The sequence below is a fragment of the Podarcis vaucheri genome (genome assembly GCF_965113315.1).
Source record: "Podarcis vaucheri genome assembly, chromosome: W".
Taxonomy (NCBI): domain Eukaryota; kingdom Metazoa; phylum Chordata; class Lepidosauria; order Squamata; family Lacertidae; genus Podarcis; species Podarcis vaucheri.
In genome coordinates, this window is record NC_138757.1 from 33,064,303 (window position 1) to 33,090,392 (window position 26,090).

The 26,090-nt window shown below is 44.0% G+C and overlaps 1 protein-coding gene across 1 annotated transcript in view; it reads left to right on the plus strand.

Moving 5' to 3' along the window:
• Positions 1-20,333, plus strand: part of LOC309523272 (inositol polyphosphate 5-phosphatase OCRL-like) — a gene marked incomplete at both ends in the record, with an annotated part of 68,060 nt that extends 47,727 nt beyond the window's left edge. Inside the window, 9 exon segments of the mRNA XM_082207053.1 lie at positions 253-373; positions 1,189-1,300; positions 2,552-2,654; positions 17,198-17,249; positions 18,009-18,125; positions 18,359-18,438; positions 18,927-19,023; positions 19,156-19,239; positions 20,325-20,333. Coding sequence (XP_082063179.1) covers positions 253-373; positions 1,189-1,300; positions 2,552-2,654; positions 17,198-17,249; positions 18,009-18,125; positions 18,359-18,438; positions 18,927-19,023; positions 19,156-19,239; positions 20,325-20,333 — 775 coding nt within the window.
• Between the last annotated feature and the right edge of the window lie 5,757 nt (positions 20,334-26,090).

The window sequence follows — 26,090 nt, forward strand, 5'->3', positions numbered from 1 at the left end:
AGCTTTGCTGGCAGCTTCGTCAAGAGGGGAGGTGTGGGATAATTACAGTGGGATGGCTCAGCTGGTAGAGCGTGACACTCTTAATCTCAGGGCTGCGGGTTCAAGGTCCACCTTGCGCCAAAAGGGGGAACTTGCATGGTGGGCCCAGATGTATAAGGACCAAGCTTCTTGCTTTGGACCAGCCTGGGAAGGAGGCAGGCTGCAGGTAACAGGACAGAACACTTTCCTTGCCTGGCTGTCAATAGCTGGCAGTAACCACTCAGTGGCCGAAGCTCTGCTCATCTTCCTGAAGGCAGTGCCAGAACCAGTCCTTTGCTATGAACTGTATCAGCGCTGCCTTGAGTGCTCAAATGACAGCCACCTCTGTCGCCAGGTCGGCCCCAGAGCCCCATCTCTTCCTGGCTGGTCTGTGGTGTGTACAGAAGCATAGAATCAGAAGGGATTTCCAAAGTCATCTAGTCCAAATGTTGCCGCGAGTAACAGGAAATCCACTAAAACATCCCTGAAAGCCAGTAAACCGGCACACTGGCAGGAGGGCTAGTCTGGTCTGGGAAGCCTTGTTAACTGCAGAGGTTGCTGATGTCTCCTTTGATAACCATCCCTCTCGGTTGTGGAGGGGGGTGGGGTGCGCACATGTTGCCTTTTTGCTTTCTGACCAGGACTTGTAACAATAGCCCACCTGTTTCAGTGAACCTCGCTTGAATTTCCAACCCAGGAAGCGGCCATATACTGGGCCATCTAGCTCAGTATTGTCGAAATTGACAAGCAGTGGCTCTCCAGGATTTCAGACAAGGGATGTTCCCTACCCTCCTGGGAGATGCTGGGGGTGGAGCCTGAGACTTTCTGCATGAAAAGCAGGTGGTTTACTGCAGAGCTATGGCCCTTCCCCCAAGATATCTCGGTTGGTAGAGCATAAGACTCTTCATCTCAGTGTCCTGAGTTCGAGCCCCACCTTAGGCATTGCAGGGGGTTCGATTAGTTAACCCTCGTGGTCCCTTCCAACTCTACAGTTGTATTATTCCCCAAAGTTCCCAGCAGAGTTCTAGTCCGGTTACCATTTTAAACATTCTTTTTTTTATGCCAGGTCTAAACCTGCAAACATAACACGTACACCGTGCGAGTGATCCATGCCCCTCCTCTAGCAAAGCTCTGCACTGAAACTCCAAACCGCCCCTCCCTGTCTTGCAGGTGATCTGCCAGTTGCCGCGGTCGCACCAGAACGTGTTCCGCTTTGTGGTGGCTTTCCTGCGGGAGCTGCTTAAATACTCTGAGAGCAACAACGTCAGTGGCAACATGCTAGGTAAGGCCTGCCTGTCCTAGCTGGGAGCTGGCCTTCCTCCTGCTCCCGCTGAGGCATCAGATGAAGATCTGCATTTTAAAATGAGCTTAAAAAAATATATATGTTTGTATCTCTCATGCCAGGCAGCTGGGTGCATCGGCAGATGCTCATCTTGAACAAAGGCCCCACTGATCTAACAACATTTCAGGGTTGTAAAAGGAAATTACAGGCTAGGAGCAAAAGGTCACACTGACCATACAAATTACAGAATACAATTAAGCTATAAAAACACAATTAAGAGTTGGTAAATAGTAAGAATTATTATGCCTCCCATTAAACTTGAGCCACATTTTCATAAGGTTAAAGGGTAAATTGAAGAAGTTGCTTTTAGAAACAGCAGCCGTTTCAGCAGGGAAAGGGGGGCTACTCTCTGAAGTGGCTTTTGGAAAGTGTTTTTAAGTTTCTTTTTACTTTGAAAAGGCCTTTCCTTTTCTACTAAAAATCTATATATGTTATGTATTAAATATATTGGCTTAAATGTAATTATGCAAAGGATTTAGAAAGTAAGAAATGTTAGATTCTTATGTTAGATTCTTATTTCATAGAATCATAGAATTGTGGAGTTGGAAGAGACCACAGGGGCCATTGAGTCTGACCCCCCTGCCGGGCAGAAAACACCATCAGAGCACTCCTGACATATGGTTGTCGGGCCTCTGTTTAAAGACCTCCAAAGAAGGAGATATTTCATAGATGGTGTGTGAGAAGGTGAACCCTGTTTAAAATGAAATTAAAAACCATCTGCTTTAACCATCTGGTTTGCAGTGAATAGGGCAGTAGGGGCCAAAGGTTATCTGGTAATTAAGGTGCCTGGTCGAGGTAAATGTAAGATATATGACTACTTGTTTGCCATTTATAGATAGAAGGAAATATAGCTCTTTGTCTCCCATAAAAGGCAATAGGAAATGGGTGTATCTTTTATGATTGGTTCTAGCAAACAGCCAATAGGAATTTCAACCAGGCTGATTGGACAGAGGCAGCCAAAGGAGGAGCAAGGGGGCTGGGCTGAGGGAATATAAGCGCTGGCCATCAGGGCTGGAAGAGCAGAGCATTGGTAACCATATACCACTGTGTCTCTCATTTATTTGTCTGACAAATAAATTATTATTTTAATTTCTCTACTGCTGCGTTGAATATTTCATTCCAGCTAAGCGTTAACCACAAGCAGGTTGCTACACCGCCTCCTCTCATGCAAATGTTTTCTCTTCCCTGCAGCCACCCTCTTCGCCAGCCTCCTGCTATGGCCTCTGCCCAACCTTCTGCCGAGTGCCATCAGCTTCCTCCTGGGCTTCCTGCTGGGGGCAGATGACTACGAAAGGTGCCAAGCGTGACTGGAGACAAAGTGGGGAGGGAAGAGGCAAGGCCCAGCCTCTGTTCTCTGGTTCCTGCCCTTCCCCTTGTGCCATCTTGCCATGTGCCAGCTCCCTTCCCTGTGCTTTGCCCTTTCCACCTTTTCCTCTTGACTCCTGACATGGTTGCACACTTGGCTTTCCACATGGTTCCAGGGCATTGGCAGCAGGTTCAGGGTGCTTGGGGAGGGACCCTGTTGGAGGACAGTCATTCCCCTGCCCATCCTACTACCACCACTGCTGCTCTCAGTCCCTGCGCAGTAGTCCACGCTCTCCCCTTCTGCTGCAGCTGAGCATGTGCTACTCTTGGTGGGTACCAGGCATAAGGATTCCTGGCCTGTCCTGGGATTGCAGGACCTCTTTCTCTGTCCCCCCAGCCTTGATGCTCATCAAGAAGGGGCAGCGCAGCCACTGTGGCCCACGTACGCCTTAGCCTGCTCTCTATAGTTCAGCTATCTGTCCCCATTCTGCCAAGTAGAGTTCTAGGGTGTTCATTCTTCATGAAACACTAAGCATTGCCTAAAGGGACCAGGGAGGAGGAGGGGGCGCAGGCTGGGCAGCAGGAGGGGAGCTGAGGCAGTGGGTACAGCTGGGTTGGGTTGGGCTCCCCACCCGACCCCAAGTTCTGCAACTTTGTCTTTCTGCTTTTCTGTCCTGGGTTCCTGTACTTGGTGCACACACACTCTTAATTTATTGGGAAACGGTTGTTTCAAAATGAAAGATCCGCTGTGCAGAGATTGTTCTGGTGTTTGGAGGGGAGCTACACTTGCCTTTGCTGGTTTCTCCACTGCTCTGAAGCTCAGCCAGACTTTCCAAATGTAGCCTTCTTGGGCCCTTGCAGCACACATGAGAGAGAGGCTGTGGAGAGGGGGTGCTGCATGGGGCATCAGGTCGTGCAGATACCATGGAATCTGACTTCGCTCTTCACAACAAGGCTTGCAGGTGCAGAAAGAGGGCTACATTGCTTCCCCAAGGTGTTTCTCAATTGCTCTCCTTCCTCATACTGCTTGCAGCTTGCAAGTTTCAGCCCAGCAGCAGCTGGCTGCGAATTATTGCATGGACTCTTGAGGGGAGGTCTGCCCTCCCCTCTCCCCATTAAGCTTTGTCTCCAGGGCTCAGTGGTAGGAGAACAGAGGAAGAAAAAGAACTGGGCTTGGCTTGAGGGGGTTATGAGAGCATATGTGCACCTGGTGCCAAGGGATAAGGCTGCAGAACTGAGCAGAGCACACTTAAGAGCAGGAGGAGCTGAGCCCTGCTCCCGCCGCCACCACCAACAGCAACTCCTAGATGTCCACTTGTTCTTCTCAAGGGAGTCCCCAAAATGACCAAAGGAGACTGGAGCTCTGAGGGCAGCTATGGAGACTGCAGAGTCTGGATGGGAGCTCTTTTATTATTTATTTTCATTTGAAGTGGGATGGAGTGGAGGCTAGATGGATCACTTTGAGGGGGGGAAGCAGGCGGAGAGCAGTGGAACGGGATTGGGAACTTCCCCCTTCCCCACTGAAATAATCCAACTGGGCACCCTAGGAATTGGCAGGGCCAACCTGCGCATGAGGCGTTGCGAGGCCATTGGCTCAAGGGGGGGCAGATCAAGGTCCATAGAGCACCATGCTTGCAGCCATGCCACTATTGTGACTACGGTCAGGCCCTTGTGAGGGTTTTGCCAACACAACCTGCTCCTCTCCAGCCTCCTTTCCTAAAGGAGAAGCAGAGGCAGGGCTCAGGGTGTTTCTGCCTCAAGCAAAAACATCCTCAGCTGGTCCTGGCAGTGGACATTAGAAATTGCTTTCGATATGGAAAAGAGTGGAATGAAGGAAAGTGGGGGGAGAGGAGTGTGTTAAAGGAAAAGGGAGGAGTTTTCCAAACTAAAATTGGGGTTGAAGACAGAGCTCTATTGAGTCACAAAAGGGGCTTCTGCCAGCCCAGTGGAATTTCTGGCTCCCCACATCCCAGCGTCTTAAAACACAAGAAGAGCTTGGGGAGTCAATTTTGTGCATAAGGTAGATGTTTGGCATGGTCTGTCCTTGATGTGAAAAGAGGATCCTTTCAATATTTACTTTGGTGAACTACAGCTCCCACAACAACAACTCTGAAGGTGACGCAGATGTTCAGAGTGGGGTCTGATAATGCCAAGGTCATAAGTTTGATCCCTGTATAGGCCAACTGCATTATTCCTGCATTGTAGGGGATGGAACTAGATCAGTGGTTCCTAATTGGCTCATTACTGAGGACCCCTTATTTTCCAAAAGCCAAGCCGTAGACCCGCTACTTTTGAAAAATGTGATAACTCTATGGTAGTTACCTCTGCAAAGCAATTTTTTTGAACAAAATGTGGGGTAATAGGCAAAGGATTTTAGGTATACTAAAAACAAGAAGACCACCCATAAAATGTATGCTATTGCCATGCCAATATGAGAGAAAATTAGTTGGAGGGAGGCAAGGGATGGGGCCACGGACCCCTGATTGGGAATAAGGGAACTAGATGGTCCTCGGTGTCCCTTCCAACTCCACAATTCTATCATCCTGTGTCTTAAAGACAAATCTTGAGGAATAGTGTGTGTGTGTTTCTGTTTGAACTTTCCCAGCCTTTGCTTTATTCTGATTTGCGCTTGCGTCCCTACTCCCCACGTGTAGAATTGCTATACCTTTGGATTTTCCTGGACATTCAAGCGTTTCCCGCATGGACACTTGTTTCCAACAGCCAAATCCCGGCGGATGGCAACCCTACCCACTTGTGCCAGATTGCCTGGCATACATTACAAGCATCTAGTCACATAGATTCTCCAGAATCCCGGGGCTAGCCCACCTGACGGGAAGAGTCCGCGACCAGAAGGAGGAGGAGTACCAGGAAGAATGGACAAAATTCAAAGATTCTTTAGCTGAATATGTCAAGATAACCTAACTGGAAAAGCTTGCAAATATGAGATAGGCTTAGGATTTAAATATGTAAGGATAGGAATTGAGATGTTTCAAGCTAGATTAGAAAGAATGAAAGATGTGAAGTGATCAAGTTAATTATTATTTTTTGAGAAGATTGATTTTGGAAAACTGTTAAAATGAAATACAATGAAATTCAACCAGGGGGATTTGAGGAAGTCACTTAACAATGTTATCAATTACAATTACAATGTTTAATTACAATTAGGATGTGTGTTTGTTTGTTTGTCTTAAATATTTTTTGGAAAATTAATTTAAAAAACTGAAAAGAAAAACACCATAGATTATCCAGAATCCCAAGCAGCGACATTGTGAAACTTTCATAGGAATAAAAGGTAGGGGGGAAGGAGGCACAATGTCAAGCAGGCAACAGAATAAACCCGAGCACTGTGGGTCTAAAACCGGCCCCTGAATCTCTTGCTCCCCACTCTGCCCTTCTAACAAGAACATTTTTTTGCTTGCTGGATGGCTGTGTGCAATGAGAGCTCAGTCACTGAGGAAGGGTGCTGGCCCGTGGGAGAAGTATGTGCTTGGCATGCAGGCGATCCAAAAATCCATTCAAGCCCAAAATTCCAGTTCTCGTGTTTTCTGTCGAAATGGCTAATTTAAAGGGGAATAGCATGGTGCCTTCCACAGAGTCAGCCCATCGAGCCGCCTAACTCCTTAAGGGAGGACCAGAGCTCGCTGGTGATGCAGGTCCCAGAACAGTCTCCAGCATCTCCAGGTGAAACTGAAAACATCACCTGCCTGGAACCTTGTAGAGCCACTGCCAATCAGTACAGACAGTGCTGAGTTTGGTAGCTAGGATCCATCCACCATCACCCTTTGCCCGAAGCAAAGGCACATCGGGAATAGCATGGTGGGAATAGCATGGTGCCTTCCACAGAGTCAGACCAAGGAGAAATTCTGTAAGCAAAGGTAGCAGGCTTTGAAAAGCTTATGCAGATACACAAGGACACATTGCTAAAAGAAACAAAGGGATTTGGAGGGACCGTGAGTGAACAGGTAGTACCAGAATGTACAGAATTGTACCTAGAAAAAGGTTACAACTGGATTACCTTTTTGTAAACAACAACAACCCCCAAAATAAAACTCGGAAGCAGCAGGACTCCTTAGGAACTCTTCAAAAAACAAAACACAAAACTGCATATCCCTACCTAGTCACCAAATGTGAGGGGAAACGTAAACCAGCATCTTACACTGCTTTAAATGATAGCCAGATTCTGCAGTTTTTTACCACACCAGAAGTAAAAGCACGGGGCATTAATAAGTTTTTGAAAAATCATGCACTTCATTTGTAGGCAAGGGAAAGCTTTCTGAAATGTACAAAATCTTACTAAGACACACAATCTGTTGAAATGACCAAGCAGCGGACGAGATTCGGGGACAGTGGTGTGCCGCCTGGGGAAATGTTCCTTTCCATTCACCTTAAGCAAAGTTGTGGTGACCTTGTGCACCCATAAATAACTTTCAGAAATGTATTTCATTACTTCCCAAAGCTTCTCAATGGGCTACCAAATGGCATTTCTTTCTATTTGGGATGAAACTGGGGAAGCAGCTTTAGAAGAAGGGGTTGCTGACATTCACTGGCCTGGAAAACACCTGATGCCAATATGATGGCATAGCGGTGTCTGCAAATTGTGGGTGGTGAATTGCTTGGGTGGCCTCTCTTGAGAAACGTTGCCAGAAAATGTATGAACCTGTTTGTGATAAAAAGTGATTCGTAAAGCTGCAAACAGCAGGTGTCCCAAGGTTAGGGAGAAAACATGGCAACGAAAGAGCGGGGAGATTAGTTCAGGGTCAAGCTGGGTGGGTTGTCAAGGAAACAGTGTCCTGCCCATCTTTGTGACATCTCGTGCTGCTTGTAGAAAAGACAGCAGCTACACATCCCCGTCGTGGGATAGTTGGGAGGAGTTGGCTGAGACAGAACTGAGACGGAGAAGCAAGCAAGCAAGCGAGGGACCAACAGGGGAGATAGGTGTAGATTTTGCTTTGCTTTGCTTTCACTTTATCATTTCATTTTCATCTGTATCTTTTGTGCACATATTTTCCTGTATATTTTAGACAGAGAGGAGTAGCAATAGGGTTAGAGGCAAGGTTCAGAGTTAGTGTTGTGTGAGCATTTTAAAGCAGTTGAGTTTAAACAGGAGGGGATTTCACCTGAAGAGATGGCCAGCATCGTGAATTTTTTCTTCCGGAGGCGGCGCGAAACAGCAATGGCGGTCCTCTTCAGGCTCTGAAGAGGGGCTCCGCGGAAAAGGGTCGTGCGCTGCGGCACAGCGACGACCCACTAAGAAAAACCACGGGCAGAGTGAGCCCGTGGCCGTGGGACTCGGCGGGCACCAGGAGCTACCCCAGAAACGGTGAAGGAACCCCGTAAGGGGCTCCGGAACGTGGAAGGGGGAGCGGTGCTGTGAGTTCATCGCTCTTTCTGCGGAAGCGAAGCCGCGCGGCTGCTGCTGATGAGCGCTGTCCTTTCTTCCTGGAACATTAGGCTGCAAAACTCTACACTCGTGAGTAAGGACTATAAGAATCTTTTGGGACTAAAATCTTTAAATTCGGCTGAAAACGGGAGGTGAAAACAGGAAGTCCGATTCTGCTTAAGATCAAAGCAAAGACCTTAGCAAGCGGGAAGCGCTTTGAAAAGGATTATAAAAAGAAGTTGTAATAATCGTGCAACTTTGAATCGATTCATCTGGAAGGGAAAAGGAGTAATTTGGTGGTGAGTGAATTGATTTGAACTGAAACCTTTCCTCTACTTAGTGGATTACAAAAGTTGAATAACCAAATCGTTGGGCTGCCAGGACAATAGAACTGTCAGATTGCGGAAACTGTAACTAAAGGTGGAAGTGTTACTGTTGAGCGTGGGATACAAATAAGAAACTGCTACTTGCACCATTACTGAAACTTTGTTTTACTTTGGGAAGGCTCTGCAAGTTTAAAGGGACATTGAAGGTACCTCTTTAATTTTTTCCTTTTTGGATTGCTGTTTAATGGTGGAAAAAGATTCTTTTTTCCTTTGAATTACAGGGGAGCTCCCTCTAGTGGATTTGGGATTAATAAGTCTCTGGGAACTGCATATTATTTGGACTATCTTCTGGGTGGTTGTTTATACTCTGGATTATTTTTCCCATGGGACTTACAATTTGACCTTGACGCATAGACAGCTGTGGAATGAGCGGCACAAGGAAAACTAGGGCAGCCAAAACAAAAGCAGAACAATCTGCTCAGCAACTGCTACAAACAACGTTGACTGTACAGCCACGTAGATCATCTGTTCCTACTGTTTTAACATTGCAAGAAGGAGAAGTTGTGCAGCCAGCCCAAGAGCCAGCTCCAAAGGACATGGCTTCAGGAGGGATTGACCCAATTTCTAAACAAATTTTGGATCAGCTGGCAGCCTTAAATACAAAATTTGATCAAGTTACTACTACCATTAATAAGCTGACTGAGCAAGTCTCCCAAAATACACAAGTAATTGGGAACCTTCAAACAACAACTGCAGAAAATCGTATACTGGCTGTAGAAGCAAATCAAAAAGCAGAACAAGCCAATAAGAAGGCCGAGGAAGTAAGAAGGGAAGTAAGGCCATTGTGCAGGCAAATCAATGAACAGCAGGCCTATCTGTCTATGGTGGAATTGAAAAATCGGGAAAATAATCTTAGATTACGAGCAATACCAGAACTCGAACAAGAAGATTTGATTGGTTTTTTGACATCAGAATTATCAAAGTTCTGGGACATAGAAGAAGATAAGGACTTTAAAATTGTCACCGCTTTTAGATTGGGAAGAGTGGTGAGGAAGGATAGACCTAGAGATTGCCTGATCATTTTGAGATCTAGGCAAGAAAGAGACAAAATATTAGGCCTACATTTCAAAAAAGCACTGGTGCTTCAAGGTAAAAAAGCAGAAATCTACAGAGACATACCGAAACAACTTTTGGAGTTAAGAACTACATATACAGATTTAACAGGACTACTGAGAAACAACACAATTCCCTACAGGTGGGAGTTCCCACAAGGATTATCTTTTAATTTCAAAGGGAAAAAAGTTAAAATTAGAACAGCAGAGGACCAACAAAAGTTTTTGAACGACTACGGGGAGGACCTTCGGAAAGGAGTAGCAGGAGTCTGGCCACCACCTTCGTCTGAATTAACACCTGTGCCAACTCTGGGTCTGGACGAAAAGGAAGTTACATCTCTATAGGACTTATAGATTGATCCAGGATGTCTCTGCAGCTACTCAGTTGGAACATACATGGCGGTAATTCCCCGGAAAAAAGAAGAAGGATTTTTCATATATTGAAAAAAGAACAATTGGACATTATTTGCTTGCAGGAAACACATGTGACTAGGCTTCACAGGAAAGTATTAATCAACAAAAGACTAGGCCAGGAATTTATTTCATCAGACAAAGTTAAGAAAAGAGGCGTAGTGATTTATGCAAAGGAGAACCTGTCACCGAAATTTCTGTTTAAAGATGAGCAAGGAAGAATTTTGGCAATTGAGATACAAACACAAGGAGAAAAATTTCTGATAGTAGGAATCTATGCACCAAATGAGGGGAAGTCGGAATTCTACAAGAAGCTGCATGAGATAATGCTGGACTATCTGGACTATACCAACATCATTATGATGGGAGACATGAATGGGGTGGTTTCTACTTACATGGACAAGTCACAAAACCAAAATTTAACTAAAGATGGCAGACTACCTAAAACCTTTTTTGAACTAACTGACAGTATGGATCTGATTGACATTTGGAGGACAAAGAACCCCTTAGGTAAAAAAGGAACATTCTTTTCTGAGGCTCACTTGTCATGGACAAGAATCGACCAAATATGGACATCTAGAGGGCTGGCACCTAAGACTAAAAAAGTGGAAATCTGCCCAAAAACCTGCTCCGACCATAACGCTTTGAAAATGGAATTGAGACTTACTCCAACCGGATCCTTCAGATGGAGAATGAATGACACCCTACTAAGAGATCAGGAGATTGAGAAGAAGGCCCAAAAAACCTTAAAAGACTACTTTGAAATAAACTTGAACACCTCGGTGGAAAAGAGAACAATCTGGGATGCAAGTAAGGCAGTAATGAGAGGGTTTCTGATACAACAGAATACGATCAAGAAAAAACTCTGGAATGGAAAAAAGGATAAGATATTAGAGAAGATAAGAGATGGAGAGAAAAATTGGAGACTGAAACCAAAATCAAAAAAGATTCTAAGAGAAATTAAGTTCCATCAAGCACAATATGCGAAATTGATAAATCAAGAAGTGGAATGGAAAATTAAACAAATGAAACAAAGATCATTTGAATCGGCGAACAAATGTGGAAAACTGCTAGCATGGCAGTTGAAAAAGAGACAAAAATTGAATTTTGTTACCAATCTGGAGGTCGAAGGAAGAAATATACAGAAACCAGAAGAAATTAGAAAGTGCTTCCAGAAATATTTTAAAAACCTTACACGCAAGGGCCTCAGGAAGTGACTGAGATAGACCAATTTTTAAAAGTTAACGGATTGCCAAAACTATCTCAAGAGAAGAGAACAATCTTGAATTATAGAATAACACAACAGGAAATTGAGGGTGCCATCCAGAATATGCAACTTGGCAAATCTCCAGGCCCAGATGGACTTACCTCCAAGTATTATAAGACTTTAAAGGACTACTTGACACAACCATTAATGGAGGTTTGTAATCAGATTATGGAGGGGAGGAAGGCACCGGAAACGTGGAAAGAAGCTTTCATCACATTGATTCCTAAATTGGAAACTGAAAAGACCCAGCTAAAGAACTACCGTCCCATCTCACTCCTAAATGTGGATTACAAAATTTTTGCAGACATTTTGGCAAGTAGGCTTAAAAAAGTGTTGAATGAAGTAATTCATAAGGACCAGGCAGGCTTTCTCCCAGGTAGACATTTGTTCGATAATACTAGGAACATTATTGACATTTTGGAACTTTTGCAAACTAACACTAATACTAAAGCAGTGTTAATTTTCATTGACGCGGAGAAGGCCTTTGACAACATTTCCTGGAAGTTCATGAAGAAAAATTTGGAAGGGATGGGAGTGGGACGGGGGTTTGAAAATGGCATAGAAGCAATCTATTCAGAGCAAAAAGCTAAATTGATAGTGAACAATGTGGTGACAGAAGAGTTTAAAATTGAAAAAGGAACATGACAGGGGTGCCCCTTATCCCCTCTTTTATTCATTACAGTCCTGGAGGTGCTTTTGAGTATGATTAGGGAGGATCGGTTGGTGCAAGGAATACAGGTCGGAGTGAAACAATACAAAATGAAAGCTTTTGCAGATGATTTGGTTTTAACATTACAGGAGCCAGAATCTAGTACAAAAAGAGTTTTAGAACTGATTCATGAGTTTGGTCGGGTGGCGGGATTTAAGTTGAACAAGCAAAAAACCAAGGTTTTGGGGAAAAACTTGACACCTTTAGAAACAGATGAGTTTCAGAAGGAAACAGAATTAAATGTGGTTAAAAAAGTGAAATACCTGGGGGTTAATTTGTCCTCCAAAAACCTGAATTTATTCAAGGATAATTATGAAAAATGCTGGGTAGAAGTTAAAAGGGATTTAGAAACTTGGTCAAGACTGAAACTTTCCTTGTTGGGTAGAATTGCAGCTGTAAAAATGAATGTATTGCCAAAGATGTTGTTTTTGTTTCAAACCCTACAGATTGTGGACAGGGTGGAATGTTTTGGAAAGTGGCAGAAAGATATCTCTAAGTTTGTCTGGCAGGGCAAAAAGCCCAGGATAAAATTGAAAATACTAACTGATGCAAAAGAAAGAGGGGGATTTGCCCTGCCGGACTTAAGGTTATACTTTGAAGCTGCAGCTTTCTGCTGGTTGAAAGATTGGTTTCTATTAGAAAACACTGATGTCCTAGATCTGGAAGGGTTTAACATTGCTTTTGGATGGCATGCATATTTGTGGTACGACAAGGTTAAGATTCACAAAATGTTTTAAAATCATATTGTCAGAAAAGCATTATTTATTGTCTGGACTAAATATAAGGACTTATTAGAAAACAAGACCCCGAGGTGGCTATCACCAATAGAGGCTAAGGCCCGAAAAAGACTCAATATGGAGGCCGGTTGGCCAAAATATTGGGAGATAATAGAAAAAATTGGAGACAATTGGAGGCTGCAGAGCCTGGACAAATTAAAGGACAAGGTGCAAGACTGGTTACATTATGCTCAAATCCAAGAGGTTTTTAAAATGGACAAAAAAATAGGATTCCAGGTGGAAAAATCGAAACTAGAGACAGAACTGTTAGAACCAAAGACTAAGGTTCTTTCAAGAATGTATAACTTGCTGCTTAAATGGAACACTCAGGATGAGACAGTCAAATCAGCCATGATAAAATGGGCACAGGATATTGGGTATAACATCATGTTCGAGGACTGGGAAAGCTTATGGACCACCGGTATGAAATTCACGGCATGTAACGCCTTGAAAGAAAATATTATGAAAATGATATATAGGTGGTACATGACCCCAGTCAAACTCGCAAAGATATATCACCTGTCTGATAATAAATGTTGGAAATGTAAGGAGGCTGAAGGGACATTCTTTCACCTCTGGTGGACTTGTCCAAAAGTGAAGGCCTTCTGGGAAATGATTTATAATGAGTTAAAAAAGGTATTTAAGTATACCTTTCCCAAGAAACCAGAGGCCTTCCTCCTGGGCATTGTCGGCCAGAATGTGTTAAAGAAGGATAGAACTTTTTTTATGTACGCAACTACAGCAGCAAGAATTCTCATCGCAAAATCCTGGAAGACACAAGATTTACCCACACTGGAAGAGTGGCAGACGCAATTGATGGATTATATGGAACTGGCTGAAATGACTGGCAGAATCCGAGATTTGGGAGAAGAAACAATGGAAGAGGACTGGAAAAAATTCAAGGACTATTTACAAAAATATTATAAGCCATATGAAAGTTAAGAATTTGCATGATTTGGAAAATCCAGCTTCAGCAATAAGATTTGGGGATATGGGAAACTAAGTTATAATTATGAAAGTACTAAAGTTTAAAATAACATTATATCTATTTTAGGGTAAAAGTAAATTGATAATAAGTATTTTAAACCCAAAACATAATTATCTGAAAGTACAAAGAATATATGAAACAAGGTAATAATTTGCTGATATTTTTATTGTAAAGAATGCAGGGTGAGGGAGACGTGGGGAAGTCCGGTAGATTATGAAAAAATGTTTTGGAAAGATGGATCTTTTTTATTTCTCTTTTTCTTTTTCTGTTATTTCCTTTTATATCTGACTTCGTATCTGTACCTGGAAAAAATAATAAAAAAATATATATTTTTTTAAAAAAATAAAAATAAACAGGAGGGGATTTCACCTGAAGAGATGGCCAGCATCGTGAATCTGTAAGTAGGATTTCTTCTGCTTCTTTTTTGTAATCTTCTGGGGCGAGGGCTTGGGGTCCCCCACACGGCCAGCATCCCCATGGAATTCAACCCCTTCCTGAACAGCTTAACTTCTCTTCCCTCCCGCCTTCCCATTCTCCCTCAAATCTCATTGCAGCTCAGCTGTTTAGAGGGAGCTGCAGATAGCATCAAGGTTGCAGGTTCGATTCCCATAAGGTACAGCTGCATATTCCTGCATTGCAGGGGGTTGGACTAGATGACCCCCGGGGTACCTTCCATGATCATTATTTTGGGATGCTTTTTATTACATTCGTAGCCCACTTTTCATCCAAGCAGTTCAAGGTGGCATTTATGGCTTGCCTTTCCCCCTGTTTTTCCCCTCACAACAAAACTGTTAGGCAAGCTAGGATGAGAGTGACTGGACCCAACATCAAACAGTGCACTTCATGACTGAGTGGGGATTTGCACTCGGATCTCCCAGGTCCTCCTAGTCCAGAATTCTCGCCACTATACACCCCCCCCCTCTCTCTACCCCTTCTCCGTTTCTCAATTCTTCAGTCATCAACTGCAACAGACAGGCGTTCTGTCAGTCTTCCTGTCAGTCACTCTGGCTCTAAGCGAGTTTTCATTGCATTCTTCGGCTCATCTATGCCTTGATGCTTTGACGACCTTCCTAGCAGCCCCCTTCCCTCTCCAGGCAGGGCTGCTGTCCTAACAGCATTATGCTGAGGGCTCTTTTAAATGCTGGAAATGCTTCCCTTATCTTTCCTTTGTTGGGGGTGGGGGGAGTTTTGGAATCCCCCCCCCCATACATGAGATGCACCACTGTGTTCCTGTGGAGAGCCGTTTGGGGTCTGTGGGTGCATAAAAAAACAAAAAGAGCCCTATTGCGTGGCGAGTTTCCGCCCCCCCCCAAGTGGAAATAAAGACACATGACACAATTATTTCAGGTTAATGGGCTAAATATGGCCACAACTTTATTGGTTACAGGTGATGAGTGGTATTGGCTTAGGCATTGGTCCTAACCGACTATCCGGCTTCAGCCCGTCCGTTTGAAGTCCGGGAAGGGTTAACCACCAGTAGGGGGAGTCCTGCTGATGCACATCAACTCGGGAACCCCCCCCCCCGGGGGTCACCGCTCAGGGGCGTGCCTTAGGCAGTCACCTCCATAGGCTTTGGACAGGGCCACGCCCCCCGGAATCCTTTATCGGACTACCCTTCAATATGCGGGGCAGGTGGTGACGCTTCCTCCCCTCTTCCATCTACAGAGCAATACCAATACCAATGCCTAACCTCCAATACCCAGAAAGTTGTGACGATTTGCTACGAGGCAGGCGGCGATAAATAGGGCTGGTCACACTCCCTGAGCCAGCGATTGGCTGTCCAGGGGCTGACGCGGCCGGGGATTCCCTCAGTCGCCCGCAACTCCACCTCCTTTGTACGCGGAAGTGGCTTTGCTGGATCAGAGGAAAAGCCCGTCTAGTCCAAACTCACAAGCAGTAGCCCACTCCTGCTGCTTCTCCTCTAGCTGTGGGCTTCAGAGGTAGAGTGCCTCTGTTCCTGGAAGCTCTATATTGCTATGCTGAGTAATAGTAAGAGATGCTGTTGTTCTCCTCCAACAATTGGTGTAATCTGCTTCCCAGCCCTGCAGGCTACTTGTCCTTGTAGTATCGGCTGCCTGCAAATTTCAGCAACGGAGTAAACATGATGTGAAGAAGGTCCCACCAGCATTCTCAAATTAGTTGATTCAAAGCTTTCCCTCCATCCGCTTTCTCTCCAAGGCCACGATCATCTTGGATAACTCCTTCCTGCTCCTTTCCTTGTTGGTGTATTAAATAATAAATAAACAAACAAACAAATGATTGAAGATTTCTTAGTTTACAAAAAAAGTGTGCCTTGTCTCTTTTGTCAAGTTGTGTTTTCTACAGATCAGTTTCATTTGTTGTGAGACATTAGTGTTGCATGCAGTGTTGGGTTAGGAAGAACAGAGGGGGGAAGAGGGGGAGGGTGGGGTCGGGTGGCAATGCTTCTCTTCTACTTAGTGTACAGGGGAAACTCGGGAAATGAGAATATCGTGGAAAAGTTCATTTATTCAAGTAATTCAACTTAAAAGGTGAAACTAATATATGAGATAGACTCATGACATGCAAAGCGAGATATGTCAAGCCTTTATTTGTTATGATTGTGATATTATGGCGTACAGCTGATGAAAACCCCAAATTAACAATCTCAGAAAATTAGAATATGAAATGACATCAGCAAAACAAGGATTGCAAATAGAGAATAGAGATTGACCTCTGAGAAGTAGACCTTTTAAGTTGAATTACTGAAATAAATGAACTTCTCCACGATATTCTAATTTCCCGAGTTTCCCCTGTATGTGTGGGGTTTTGTGTCAGCATCACTTGTGTGGGTTCACTTACTATTCCCTTGTTGCATTTCCTTGGTGGTGAGAGAGGTTGGGGGGCGACCTAGGGTGTGGTTGGTGGTCTTTGGTTGGCTGCAGGGAGATTTGTTTTTGTGTGTGAGTGGGCACCTAGGGTACAAATAACCAGAAACCTCATCAAACTATACCTCCACAATTACAACCCCTCGTGGCGACAAATCAACAAATACCCGAGGAGATGCAACAACACCACATGCTCCTTTCCTTGTTGATACGATGTCCCGCAGCCGAAGTAGTGTGTGAAATGATATGGGTCTGCCTGCAACTGTTAGGCCACCCGTATTTGTGTTATGGCTATGCTGCAAAGACTCCCTGTCTTCTCTTACACACACACACCCCATTTTGGTTGTAGGCTTCTGTCTCAGGTTTTGAAATGTGTTGGGGAGGGGGCTTTACTGGGTTGTTTTTCACCTTTATTATGCATTTTGTGTTTCTATATTGCGATTTTTATGTTGTAACCAGTGTTTTTTTCTATTAAAAAAAAAAGGTTTGGGGTACTCTCATTTTGACTCAAGAAAATCACCATTTTATAGTTCAAATCGGGGGAAATAAATGCAGTACAGTAAATGGAGAAAAGTGCAAAGATTCACAAAATGTTTTGGGGTGTGCGTACCCCTGCATCCCCCCAGAAAAAGCACTGGTTGTAACTGAAACCTGTGGGTATAGGGCGGTATAACAACAACAACAACAACAAGGTCTGCCCCTCTCCTTCTCTTCTAGGTTCAGGCGACTGAGGGACATGGCAGCCCGCAAGAAGAAGGGGACCCGCAAAGTCCCCAAGAATTTCTTGGGAAATTGACCCTGCCGTCCAGCCAGCGCTTCCCCTGCGCAGCTCGGCTCGGAAGCTTGAAGCTGACCCAGGCAGGGAGCAGAGCAGCAGCGGTCCTGCATCCGTGTGAGATGAGGGATAAATCAAGTCCAAAGACAGATCGGTTCTTATCTTTAGAAGCGTTTATTTACAAGCCATAAATCAGTCACATTCCAGCAGAGCATTCCGGCATCTTTCCGGCATCTTTCTGTGCTCCAAAAGCACTCCTGTGCAGCTTCTGTGCCAAGCTGCTTGTTGCTCTCTGTCTCAGTCAGAAGTGAAAGTACTTCTCGCAGACAAAGCCTGTGATGCACTTCCCTGCATCAGGCTCCTCCCAGATACAGGACACCACGGAGATTTAACCCTGTCAGTTCTAAACTCCACAGTCCAGGGTTGCTGTGGGCCCACGTGAGCAAATGCTTCCTTTTCATTTTGGAGCGTAAGGAGGGGTGGCCTTAATGCTCTAATCCTCAACTGTGAAAAATAAGTAGAAATGAACTAACCTGCCCCCATGTCCTTTCCTTCTTCTCTTGTTGCAGATGGTTCAGAGACTGGCAGGGTCTGGGCATCGCCTGTGGTTAGTATTTGAGAAAACAGCACAGTACATACTAAATCCCTCACCCCCCCCCATCCACCAGTGCTGTTTATACCCCAATTTTGGCATTCTCAGATGCAGAGAAGCCCTCCTGCCATGAACTGACAGCCTGACTCTTGCCATTTCAGCAACTGGAGAAGGATGAGATGTTCCTCTGCTGCGTGCTGGCCACTTGCTCGGAGGCCCGCAAGAAAGAAAAGGACAGGTTGAGGTACTCCAAGAAGATGGCCGTCAAGGCAATTGCGGTGAGTGAGAGGTTGCATGAGGTATCCAGGGGTGAGGGGGGCAGGAGAGCTGGGGATGGGATTGGGGGGATGCTGGGCAGAAGGAAGGCCTGGCGGGGTCTGGCCAAGAGAAGGGTTGTGCAGGCATTTGGCATTACATTGCCAATTCCTGCACTGAGTTTGGGGTTGGAGGAATCCACCTGATGTCCGTAGGGAACTGACGTTTTCCCCCTCCGCCCTCTGTTCTCTATCAGGATCTCATGGGACGGATTGCGTGCTTTACACAGCCTGAATTGACCCTTGCTACGGCACTGGAAGCCCTTTACCAACTGAGGTATACTGGTTTTTTTGAGGTTGACGAGGAGCTGGCGGGGGGGGGGGGAGGAGCAGAATGTGGAAAGGTGTTACCAGACCTTGCCACTTCAGTAAATTAGATTGGAATAATTGCTTACAATTTCTTGGGTTTCTTGCATTCAAAAAGCTTTATTCATGCAGCAACTATTTACAGGATGAGTGGAGATGTGAGAGAGAAAATAGAAGCTATATTGTCTAGAGATGACTGCGAAATGGCTCAGCTTTTAGGGGTGGGATTAACTAAGACCTAGAGGCTTGCAACCAAGTGCCAGGTAGACTGCCACATAAACAGTGCCCTGGTGTGTTTATTTTACCTTTATTCATTTTTACCCTGTAAATCTATATGCTGCTTGATTGTAAAAAGTGGTTTAAGCTAACACATGCATTCAGTTCAAGAGAATGAAATGTATTTGATGCTCCCCCCCCATATGAGACAGAGTCTAAAAAGGTTTCCCGCCTTCTCTCCAGCCTCATGAAGCCCAAATTACCACTGAAGCTCCACAGCCTGATTGTGCATGCAGCCTTTGCAGCGGTCATTGAGGTCAAAACTGAGCCCGACAAGCAGGTAGCCTTGAAATTTGTCTTCTCTAGTTGTTGTTTCTTCTTCACACGCTTTAAGCATTGCTCCCATTGCTCAACATCTGATCTCTCTTTCCCCTGCTTGGAGCATCCTCTCCCTCATTGCCACTGCCTGCAGGAGTTAGAGGAACGTTATACTCTGATGCTGGGAGGCCTTCTCTGGGAGGCCCCAAGCACTAAGACCCTGAACTTGCTGGTGAATGTAAGTATCTTGATGGCCTCAGTGGCTGTTTGACCTAGAAAGCTTTCATGGAGAAACCGCCACCTAGCAGTGCACCTCTTGGGCCCTTCCCCTCTTGTAAGGCAAGCTGGCCACATGGACCAGCCAGCAAAGGCCCACTTGCCCAGACAGCCAAAGGAGGGCCTTGGATGCAGAGCTACAATTTGGGGCTGGAGGACATTGCCATTTTAGAACAGAAACGGATCTCTCTCTGAGAGTGTAAAGGGCTTCACAGTGGTCTGCCTCTTTTCCCCAGACCAGCCTCCTGATCCTGAGGTCCCCTTTCCTCCCACAGGAACTGAGAGGTTACACAACAAGTGCGATTGCAGCGGAGAGGCAACTGGCAGCCAGTGGCATTAGCTGGCTGATGTCCTGTGCAAGAAGGCTCAGTTGCCTGAAGGTAAGTCTCTCACCTTTGGCACCTTCACAGCCTCAAGAGGCTCCCAGAGTGGCTTGTGAAAGGATTCCCACAGGAGGAATCACAGTCTGGTATCAGGCGCACAACACAATGTGTGTCCCTGGGAGGCCGGACAAGGCTGGAGACATTTCCTGCCCTCTTCCTTGATCTTACACTTCCACCTTGGGGCCAGGCAATAGAACTCACTCATCCCATGATGGAAGCAAGTCTTCCCTGGCTTGGGTCTGCTTCCATGTTCTCTTGCACCCATTATTTGGGGGGGAGGGTTGAGGATCAGATCAGTCATCTGATCCAGTACGGTCTTGTCTTTTCCCTACAGCATGCTCTCATCCCTCTGGAGCTGGCTCACTTCTGCCCCAAAGAAGGTAACACCCACAGCCTGGGGACATGGGACGCACTTTCCAGACTAAGGAGAGCCCACTCAGTAGCTGCAGCATCCTTGCTTGATGCAGACCTCCTGGGTCATGTGGCTGTGAAATCCTGCCACAGCACAAAGATGGCCAAACTGCAGGCTTGGAAGGAGTCGTTGCCACCAAAGACAGGATCCATAAAGCCTCCTTGTAAATAGGGTGGAATGGGGGCCAGGTCAATTTGGTGAATCAGTAAATGTGGCAGAAATTCATCTCTCTTCTCCTTCATTCTCTTCCAGATGACATAAAACTTGATGTCAGTTTCGATTATGGGGATAAGACACAAGTTTCAAGGCTCAGCGATGATGGAGTGGCAATTTTTGCTTGCTGTTTCATTGTGTCTTGTTGCTAATTGTGATAATTGCTGTTGTTTTAGAATTCTTTCCTATGCAATATTACTTTTTTATTGCTTTTAAATTGTTGCTTTTTAAATTTTCCTTGTAAAGGAAAGTGTTCTGCTAATGTTGATTGTATTCTGAATTGCTTCAAGAATGTTGGACTTCCGGTCGGCGCCAGCGCTTATGGCGGTCCTCTTTCCGAGCTCCGGAGGAGGACTGCTCTGCGAGTTCGGGTCTGACCCGCTACGGCAAGCGGGGGACCCCTAAAATCACAGGCGCGGAAGCCTGTGAACGAGGAGATTCGGTGGGTACCAGGAGCGCCCCCCCTTTACCGCAGAAAGAGCCTTTTTAAAGGCTCCGGAACGACATCGGGGGAGCGCGGTGCTGAGAATCGCTACCCAGCCCGCAGAGTGAAGCCGCGTCGCCATTTGCGGAGAGCGCCGATTCCTTCCTGTAAATTCCGGACTGAAAAAACCCGTGAGTAAAACTGAACCTCTATTTGGAACCAAAGTTGGAAATTTGGCTGAAAGCGGGGAAGGGGAAAATTAAGGAAGTCTGCCTTCCCCCGACTGCATGACAGTGAAAGCAACGAAACCTTAAAGCTGCATCCGCAAGAGATATTGATTTTGACAACTTAAATCTGACATTTGGACTTTAGACCTCCCCTCTAGCTAGCAGGGCAGAGGGGAGGAAAAAGAGACATTAGTAACTGCACAATTTAATTAAAAGAAAAAATCTTCTGCTGCCTCAATAACCTGAAACGGACTGCTAAACAAGACAGCAGGGCACTGAACTGACTTTAAACTGACTTTAAACTTTTGTGAAAGTTACATGGTGTGATACAAAGTTTCTGGACTTTTTTGTTACAGTATACCAGAGCAGGCTGCGATAGTATCAATTGGAAAAGTGTTGCAATTCACATTACAAGCCTCCTGATATACTTGGCTCAAACTTTCTTTGTCTTCCTATGTGGACATTTTCTTTGTCTTTGTACTTGGACATTTTGATTTGCTCCCTCTAGAGGGTAAAGGAAAGGCTGCTACAGCCCAGAACAGCGGAATTTTCCATTAAGAGACGGTTCCTGTGGGAACGACCTTGGGACATGAGTGCTCCGCCAGAAGAGATAGCCACAAGAGCCAAGACTAGACAACAACAACATTATCAGCAACAGCAACAGCAACAGCAGCAAAAGAAGAGAGGCTCGATTACAGGTGCAATCCCTACAGGAACAACAGGACAAGAAAAAGTGACAGCTGTCTCCATGGATGCTGTAACACAAGCTCTACTTAAGATAAATCAATCCCTGGAGACTTTAACAAAGCAGACTTCAGAAAATACACAAAAACTAGCAGAAATATCAGTAAGATTGGACCAGAACACAGATTCTATAAATAAGTTGGTTCAGGAAAATTCTGCAACACGTAAAATTGCGGAAGAAGCTAGAGCCATTGCTGGAGAGACTCAAGAGAACTTAGAACCGATTGCTAAGAAGGTCCATGAACATGACGCAACTCTGGCTTTGTGGGAATTACAGAGAAAAGAGAGAAATTTGAAATTGCGACTAATTCCGGAGGACGAAGGTGACAATCTCGTGGAGTTCCTAACACAAGAGTTTGCTGATTGCTGGGAAGATTTGGAGGAGGACGAATTTAAAATAACAACAGCGTTTAGACTGGGTAAAAAACAGAACAGAAAGTCTCCGAGGGATTGTCTGATTACTCTAAGATCCAAGGAAGAAAGAGATAAAATATTAAGATTACATTTTGAAAAGGCCTTGCAAATTGGAAACTCACCTATACAGATCTTCAAAGACATTCCTAAATATATCCTGGATCTGAGAGCACTATACAAGGACTTGGCTTATCTGTTGAAGAAGAATACTATTCTCTTCAGGTGGGAATTCCCACAGGGATTGTCCTTTGATTACAAGGGAAAGAAGGTGAAAATAAAGACGATACAAGATAAAGAGAGATTCCTGGAAAGAAACAGAGAGGATTTACAGAAGGGAACTGTGGACCCAATTGCAGAACAGAAGAGAGCAATAGACATTTTGAATCTATCGTTCGGACACAAACCACCACCATCAGAGGAAGAGCAACAACTTGGAGCTGTTGGAGGAGTTGTAGAAAAATAACAAGATGGCCCTGCAATTCCTTAGTTGGAATTGTAATGGACTCAACATGCCTTTGAGGAGACGACAAGTTTTTCATATTTTGAATAGAGAACAACTGGATTTGATATGTTTGCAAGAAACTCATATAACCAGAGCCCACAGGAGATTACTTATAAACAAAAGATTAGGACAAGAATTTATCTCATCGGACAAAGTTAAAAAGAGAGGAGTTGTGATTTATGTAAAAGAGAAGTGGGCTCCAAAAATGATGTTTAAAGATGAACAAGGAAGATATTTGGCAGTTGAGATACAAGTACAAGGAGAAAAATTTTTGATAGTTGGAATCTATGCACCAAATGAAGGCAAGGCAGAATTTTTTAAGAAACTCCATGAAATTCTGATGGACTATTTGGATTACAATATGATAATTTTGGGAGACATGAATGGTGTGGTCTCCACAAACATGGACAAGACACAAAGATTGACAGTCACCAAAGAAAGGGAGACTTCCGAAGACCTTCTTTGAAATGACGGAAAATATGGATTTAATAGACATATGGAGAACAAGGAACCCTCTTGAGAGAGAGGGAACCTTTTTCTCACAAGCAACAATGACCTGGACCAGAATTGATCAAATTTGGATCACTAGTGGGATGGCTCCAAAGATTAAGAAGGTAGAAATCTGCCCAAAAACCTGCTCCGACCATAACGCCGTAAAGATGGAAATGAAAATTACAACAACTGGTCAATTTAGATGGAGGATGAATGACGCCCTCTTTCGAGATAAGGAGATCCACATGAAGGCCCAAAAAACTTTAAAGGACTATTTTGAAATAAATTTAAAAGCCGATGTGGAAAAAAGAGTGATCTGGGACGCAAGCAAAGCTGTGATGCGAGGTTTTTTGATTCAACAAAATTCAATAAAGAAGAGAAAACAGAACGAGAAAAAGGAAAAGATTTTGGAAAAGATAAAGGAAGGAGAGAAAAAATTAAGAGTAAAGCCAAAGTCCCAGGAGATTCTGAGAGAGATTAAGTTATATCAAACACAATATATGGAATTGATGAACCAAGAGGTTGAATGGAAGATAAAGCAAATGAAACAAAAGACATTTGAATCGGCAGATAAATGTGGTAAACTTCTGGCATGGCAATTGAAGAAAAGACAGAAACTAAATACAGTTACAAGCCTAGAAGTGGATGGAAAGAACATATCTAAACCCAATGAGATTAGAAATTGCTTTTTGAGTTATTTCAAAAAACTTTATGCTCAAGGGCCAGAAAATGAAGAAGATATAGAAAAATTCCTTGACAAATATGGATTACAAAAAATCTCTCAGCAAAGTAAGATGGAACTGAACCAGAGAATAACAGAACAAGAGATAGAGGGCGCCATTCAGAACATGCAACTGGGCAAATCTCCAGGGCCAGATGGACTGACTTCCAGATATTACAAATCTTTGAAGGAGTGGTTGATTCAACCGTTAAAGGAAGTCTGTAATGAGATCCTAGAGGGAGAAAAGGCACCTGAATCGTGGAAAGAAGCGTATATTTCACTCATACCAAAGACAGAGACTGAAAAGACTCAATTGAAGAACTACCGCCCAATATCATTACTTAATGTGGATTACAAAATTTTTGCAGACATTTTGGCAAAAAGACTTAAAAAAGTGTTGATGGAGAAGATTCATAAGGACCAAGCAGGCTTTCTCCCAAAAAGGCACCTATCAGATAACGTAAGGAATATAATAGATATTTTGGAAAAGTTAGAGGTGAATATAAATACTAAAGCAGTGTTGATTTTTGTGGACGCGGAGAAAGCCTTTGACAATATTTCTTGGAGTTTTATGAAAAAGAATCTTCATGGGATGGGGGTAGGCCAAGGATTTGAGAACGGTATGGGTGCGATATACTCTGAACAAAAAGCTAAGCTGATTGTAAATAACGTAATAACTGAGGAACTTAAGATAGAAAAAGGAACACGACAGGGGTGCCCAATTTCCCCATTGCTTTTTATTTCAGTCCTGGAGGTGTTGCTGAATATGATTAGAAATGACCAGCAGGTTAAAGGTGTACAGGTCGGAGCTAAACATTACAAGTTAAGGGCATTTGCAGATGATCTAGTATTGACCTTGCAAGAGCCAAATACTAGTACGAAAAAAGTGTTAGAAATAATTCAACAATTTGGCCAGGTAGCTGGATTTAAGTTGAATAAACAAAAAACTAAAGTTCTAGGAAAGAATTTAACAGATATGGAGAAGGAGAAATTCCAAGAGGAGACAGGATTGACGGTGGTTAAGAAGGTGAAATACCTAGGGGTTCATTTGACATCTAAAAATTTGAACTTGTATAAGGATAATTATGAAAAATGCTGGTCAGAAATTAAAAAAGACCTAGAAATATGGTCAAATCTGAAATTGTCAATGTTAGGCCGAATTGCAGTGATTAAGATGAATGTATTGCCTAGAATGTTATTTTTGTTTCAGACCTTGCAGATTCTTGACAAGATGGATTGTTTCAAGAGGTGGCAGAAAGACATTTCGAAATTTGTCTGGCAGGGCAAAAAGCCCAGAATAAAATTTAAAATATTGACAGATGCCAAAGAAAGAGGGGGATTTTCCCTGCCGGACTTAAAATTGTACTATGAAGCAGCAGCGTTTTGCTGGCTGAAAGAGTGGATGCTCCTCGAGAACACGGACATTTTGGATCTGGAAGGTTTTAATAATGCAGTTGGTTGGCATGCATATCTATGGTATGATAAAATCAAGGTGCATAGGGCCTTTAAAAACCATATTGTTAGAAAAGCATTGTTTAATGTTTGGATAAGATATAAAGATCTGTTGGAAAACAAAACCCCTAGATGGGTGTCTCCTGTAGAAGCTAAGGCATTGAAGAAACTCAATATGGAGGTCGGATGGCCGAAGTATTGGGAAATTTTGGAACAGGAGGGAGATAAATTGAAATTACAAAGTTATGAGAAAATGAAATCTAAAGTACAAGATTGGCTTCAATATCACCAAATAATGGAGATCTTTAAACAGGATAGGAAAATTGGCTTTCAGGTGGAAAAATCAAAATTAGAGACTGAACTGTTAGAACCCAATACTAAGAACTTGTCAAGAATGTATAACTTGCTGCTGAAATGGAATACACAAGATGAAACAGTTAAATCGGCTATGATTAAATGGGCACAGGACATTGGTCATAATATTATGTCTGCTGACTGGGAATGGTTGTGGAACACCGGTATCAAATTTACGGCATGTAATGCCCTAAAGGAAAACATTATGAAAATGGTCTACAGGTGGTACATGACCCCAGTCAAGCTTGCAAAAATTTACCATTTGCCTGATAACAAGTGTTGGAAATGTAAAGAGACTGAAGGTACCTTTTATCACCTTTGGTGGACATGCCCGAAGATTAAGGCTTTCTGGGAAATGATATATAATGAAATGAAAAAGGTACTCAAATGTACTTTCCCTAAAAAACCAGAGGCCTTTCTCTTGGGCATTGTCGGCCAATTGGTGTCAAAGAAGGACAGAACTTTCTTTATGTAT